This window comes from Sturnira hondurensis, unplaced genomic scaffold, assembly GCF_014824575.4.
Source record: "Sturnira hondurensis isolate 20B ecotype Veracruz unplaced genomic scaffold, ASM1482457v3 Scaffold0016663, whole genome shotgun sequence".
Lineage (NCBI taxonomy): Eukaryota > Metazoa > Chordata > Mammalia > Chiroptera > Phyllostomidae > Sturnira > Sturnira hondurensis.
In genome coordinates, this window is record NW_028089294.1 from 11,536,806 (window position 1) to 11,542,805 (window position 6,000).

The following is a 6,000-nucleotide window of genomic DNA, read 5'->3' on the forward strand; positions in this document are numbered from 1 at the left end:
CCAGATCATGGGGGTCATTTAATGCCAAGCCAAGGAATCAGAAATCTTAATTCTAAAACACTAACAGGGAATAAATACTTGCCTAACCAACATATATACATATAGCTCCTTAATCTAATGAAAGTATATTTATAAGCATTTTATGTTGGACACAGGTAATTTGAAGATATATACTAGTAGACAGTTAGAAATTCACCATTTATTGCCACCAAATGAATATATATACATACAAGTTCTGCTTCCATCTACTAGTTTCCAATCTATACTAACAGGCCACCCATTACACTGTAAACTGAGCCCATCCATCAGACACACTCTCACCCACTAATCCTACATGGTTACATTTACACCACTCGAGTCTCTCAAAGATGTCTTTCCTCTGCCCATGAACTGGGAAGAAGGGTCATGTTAGGACCATGATCACTACTGGCACCTTCTCTCCATTCTATTTATAAGACTTTTCACCCTCTTATTACATTAAAAACAAACCTACTTAATACTAAATATTCCAGGCAAAACATAAACTGCAGCACTCCCTCTGAAATCATCTGAATAAATGACATACACACGACCCTATACGACCTCTGGTAATTATTACTAGTAAACTGCACTTCTCACATATAAAAACATTTCAGAATTCGTTCATTGTCTGTTTCAAACTTTTTCTGTAATCCCTCTCATTTGTTTGCCATAGCTCTTCTACCTATTTTTAGTTACATACTCAATCCGCAGTGTATGAGTATCTCCAATTGTGTCCAATCCTGTACATTTCCAATTAACAAATGCCCCAACAAACCCCGACTAAGTCTTCCCAAATCAGTGCTAGGTTTTACACATCTTATCTTCACACTTACATTATGCACCTAAAACTCTCTCTTTTAGTAATCTACCAGGAGAGTGACTATTTTTCCCTTTTATGAACAGACACATACATGTATGTACAACTGCCCCAACCATTTAGAACCAATTCTGGCACATGTCCTTTTTCCCAAACATGGCCACCAGACAGAAATCCCTGTGAGACTCTTCTTTTTAAATACTCACCTGAGGACATGTTTTTCATTGCTTTTAGAGAAAGAGGAAGGGAGAGAAACATCGATGTATGAGAGAGGCATCAATTGGTTCCCTCCCTGGACTGGGTATAGAACCTGTCTGTTACTAGACAATGCTCCAGCCAACTGAGCCACACCCTCCAGGGAGAGACTCCTGTTTCTACAGAAAGCATTTTAAGACTTTTGGGAATATGGCCTTTTATAGAAATCTATATACCTATACTATGATACCACTTATTCAAAGTTCAAAATCATGAACTACAGTATTGGATATTGTTTAAAGATACAAGAACATGCTAAAAAGCATGAAGACATGTGTGACACTGGTAAAACCAAATCAAAGGTAATGTTCACAGAAGGAAGGGTTGGAGGAATGCAATCCAGAAGGGGCGCAGAGGCTTCAACTCTCGCTGTACTGCTTTACTTCTTCAGCTCAGTGGGGGATCATAACTATTCTTTATCCCTTCCTGAAATTTTAAATATTTTAAGTGAATTTAAGAAGATATCAATTACTGAATCCTAATGAGTATCTCCCTCTCACACAAGCTGCTATTCCAAATTGCAGTAACTGCTCATCCCTACATTTAGGACACCCCTCCTGTCCTTTAAGCCAAGAATGAAAAAATTACAAGACTACAACCCAAAACTTTCTCTTAGGCCTTAAATATGTTCCAGGTTTACATTCTACAGCTATAACAGTCCATTTTTTTTCACAACTCTCATATCAACAAAAATTACATCCCTTATTTTATCTTTGTAGCCCTAAATTACCATTTCCTTAAAGTACCTTATTACTCATACAGTAATCTAACAACCTTTCCTAATTTGTCTATGTTAAAATACAAGTAAATCAGTAGGCCACATCATTTCCACTTGGTTCAATGCATTGCTGTATATATTATAAATCTGTGCATGAGGCTAACTCACATACACCTCACTTTTCCATCTCAATTTACAAATCTAAATTAAGTCACTAATTAAACTGCAAATGAAATGTCATCTCAGCCAAACGTAACTTGGCCAGGGCAATTCCAAAACACTCCCCTCCAGTGCAAAGAGCAAGTTTCCTGGACTTCACGCAGGTAAAGTCCCTGGACCACCGTTTGTACACCACCCAGAACTGCTCTCTGCTATTGGTGATACTCAGACATACCTCCGAGGCCCAACTTTCGGCTCACTATGGTAAAACAAGTAGCAAAGGCCTAAGGTTTCACCTCATTATGTACCCAAAGGAATCCACATTTCATATACCACAGGTTCCGAGTTTTTGGTCACTGAGGGGTGGGGTAGAAGTTGGAAGTCCGGAGGTAGGGGACAAGGTCTGATCTTCCATGGCGTCCGCCAGAGTCCTCAAGTCTTCGACAGAACAGTCCAGGCAGCTTAGCCCGCCTACTTCCCACCCTACCCCCACTACAGCGCACCCCGCCCCCACCCCATTCCCACTCCCACCCCCGGCTCGAAGACCGCCACGGTACCTCCCTGCACCTGCAGGTCCTAAGAACAGCCGGGGACCTACTTCTATTCTCAAGAAAGAATTGGAGGCCAGCTTGAACGCTTGCCTTTGGCCACCAGCCTCTCTCTTCCGGACCAACCTTTCGACTCTTTTCCTCTCTGATCTGGCTGAAGGCAGTAACGACACTTTCCCCAGGACCTCCCCGAGGGCCTGGCCTTCTCCAGGGCTGAGATCCGAGGCCTCCTCAACCCTTCCACAGGATCAACCTATACCGGACGCTTAAGGCCCCAAAGGCAACTCCCACCACTCCCCAACTCGCCAGTCTTTCCTTCCCAGCTGCAGCGCTGAAAAACCCAAGTCCTAGGGTCCCCCTCTATCAGTTTCCGGACTCGCCTTTACAGCCAGATCTGAGCCCCCAGCCCTGCCCTCCCGCCACCCCGCTCCCGCTACACCGCTTCGCTTCCTCCCGAAGCCAAGCCCCGGGGCTGGGCGGCTTCCTTCCCGGGCATCTCGCTGGCCCGGCTCCTTCCGCAGCGCGCCGGGCCCGCGCCCGGCGTGCCGCACACTTACCGCTGAGCGCCGAGGCCTGCAAAGTGGCCCCCGAGGTGCCGTCGATGACTTTGATGGTCCCGCGACTGGTGACGGCCAGGATGGCGTTGAGCGCCGGGTGGTAGGAGAGGCTGTGCAGCCCGTCGCTGTCGCAACGCATGCAGCCGTCCCGGAGCACTAGCCACTCCGACACCCCGGCCGCTCCCGCCCCCGCCGCCGAGGAGCAGCCCGAGCCAGAGGCCGCCGCAGCCGCAGCCGCCATCTTCCGGCCTGCGCTCAGCACAATCACACTGGGAAGCGGCTCAGTGACAGTCCCGGGAGGTGCAACACCACCACCAGTCACCATCCGGGGCCAGGGGGCAAGCGGAGCGCGTTAGCCGGAAGTGAAGTCAGGCGCCAGCACGCACGCGGGACGTCCTAAGCGCTCCCAGAGGGGCCGAGCTGGGAGTAGGCTGGCTGAGGAGGGGGCGAAAGAGCAACGGAGGCGGGGCGGAGGCGGGGCCGGGGCCCGGGGGGCGGACCAGGGGAGCATGCGCGGAGGGGGCTCGCGCGTGCGTCGCGCTGCTGGTCTGTACAGCTTTCTCTGAGCCTGGGCAGCTGCTTGCACTTCGTCCCGTTCTGGGCGTCCTGGGGCCCAGAGTGTATTTCTGCTGGGCAGGGAACCCGGCCGGAGATGTGTGAGACAACCCTGAGGCCCTTTGCTGCGATTCCGGCTGTGCCCAAACTGTTCTCAGCACTCGCAGTGCATCTCGGCGGTGGCCGGAAGGAGATCCAAGGTCCAGACCGTGGCTCTAAAACAGTCGGAGAAACTTCTGGTCTGATTTTGGAGACACCGGACGACCTCCCCAAACCCATGCCTATTACAACGCGCCTTCCACCCCGAGTCATTTTGTTGAACAGAAGTGTCCGAGTTGAGGTTCTGGGAGCTTATAATTAAGTCTAGTTTCCCTATCCACATTCCAAACAGCTGCAGTTCTGTGAATTGTTAATAGGTGTGTGTGGGGGTGTCGTGGGGACTCCAGTCAAATAAATTTACTAACCATCATATTTGAAGAATAACTGCATTTTTATTTTAATTTCGAAATAATTAGATTCCCAGTTGCAAATGTGGTACAGACCTCTGTGGTCTGCCTCCCCAAAATCCATAATCCCTATCTGTGAGAAAAACATTGGACAGACTGATATTGGACATGCCATGAAATACTTAACCAGTCTTCTTAAGGACAGAACAGAGGTGAAACCCAGTTTCCCTCAACACTTATTACATACTTTTACAAAAGCAGGGATTTCACATGATGTGTGTTTGGTTCTATGTCATTTTATCACATGTAGATTCATGCAATGCAATCAAGATACAGAACTATACTTAGGAATTGTTATATTATCTTGGAAAGCCTCATTCATTCCTGCTCCTTAAAACCTCATCAAAATGCTGTTTGAGAATTAGTAATCATTTGTAAAATGCGTAGGATAGCATTTGACATACAGTAGGTACTCAATAAAAGTTATGAATGTTAATTGCCTTCCCATATGCCTGCAGACTTCAGGAAATCTTCATGGATTATTCCAACTCTATCTTAAACCTACTACTCCACATACAAAGTTGTACCTATATAACCTATAAATTCATTTCATTTGGAATGAATATGTCATTTTTATCTGATGTTGGGAAACAAAAAGAGTACATGAGTATTAAAGTCTGAATGAACACCTGATTTTTGAGTTACTATGGCTTCATTGATCTGTGAATTTAGGTAAGTCATTTACACATTCTGAGAATGTTTCACCAAGTGTGAAGATGATCACTTGCCCTGCTTAGATTTCTTACAAGCACATGTAAAAGTACATGAAAACTATAGAAAAAAGCAAACAGAGAAGGTAAATGGCTTGTCCAAGATCTCACAGTTTTTATGGAAAAGAAAACAGCAAGCTAGTTTGAATTTAGCCATTTTGACCCAGAACCTATACTCCTAACTCGATCCTCATGCTCAGAACTTCTGTGGCTTCAGGTAAAGAAGTGCAAATAATCAAATCTAAATGTACTAGAAGTGTCCTTCTAAAACATTTTTTTTAAATTTCAGGACATATGCAAAAACTGTAAAAACTGCCACTTCAAAGTTTATTTTTCTCCCAAGACCTATTTGGGCCAAACTTTAATTTGGCCCCAGCCCATGTGGTTCAGTTGGTTGGGCGTGGTCCAGCAAACCAAAAGGTCAACTGTTCAGTTAGCAGTCAGAGCACAAACCTGCATTGCGGGTTGGGTGCCCAGTGGGGGCACTCACAGAAGGCAGCTGATCCATGTTTCTCTCTCAATTTATATCTCTCTTCTCCCTTCCTTCCTCTCTAAAACTAAAAATAAGAAAAAAAATTTTTAATCATTAATCTGCCCTGGCTGGTGTAGCTCGGTGGATTGAGCACAGGCTGCGAACCAAGGGGTCACCAGTTCAGTTCCCAGTCAGGGCACATGGCTGGGTTGCAGGCCAGGCCTCCAGTGTGGAGCGCACAAGAGGCAACCACACATTGATGTTTCTCGTCCTCTCTTTCTCCTTCCCTTCCCCTCTCTAAAAATAAAAATAAATTTAAACTCTTTTTAAAAATCATTAATCTGAAAGGTTTCCCTTAATAGGCCTAAAGTGCAAATCAAGGCCCTCATCTTAGTGACAGAGAAAACAGACTAATAATCTGAACTCTAAATTTAAACTCAGTGTACTTTAATGTTACGCTATAACATTACTGAAAGAACTGTGACATATATTTGTTAGCCTGTGTTACTTTTTTCTGATAGGTGGAAATTTTTGTTGCTTCTTTTATATAAATTTAGACTGCGCTCACCTATCAGTCAGCAATTACCCAGAAGGTGTTCTGGAAAAAAAAACCACTTCCACAAAGAAATTGGGAAACAACTTCTCATATATTTCTACTCTTAGAAAATTTATAATACACATT

General features: G+C 45.1%; 1 protein-coding gene across 11 annotated transcripts in view; it reads right to left on the reverse strand.

Annotated features, from left to right (window-relative positions):
* BIRC6 (baculoviral IAP repeat containing 6) overlaps positions 1-3,441 on the reverse strand; it is a 201,689-nt gene extending 198,248 nt beyond the window's left edge. For 9 of the 11 annotated variants that reach the window (XM_037066615.1, XM_037066618.1, XM_037066614.1 and 6 more), the window contains exon 1: positions 3,076-3,437. In XM_037066615.1, coding sequence (XP_036922510.1) covers positions 3,076-3,400 — 325 coding nt within the window. In that variant the 5' untranslated portion in view covers positions 3,401-3,437. Of the gene's footprint in view, positions 1-3,075 lie in introns of all 11 variants that reach the window. The other 2 variants (XR_005069536.1, XM_037066620.1) reach the window with 2 other exon arrangements.
* Positions 3,442-6,000: the final 2,559 nt, after the last annotated feature.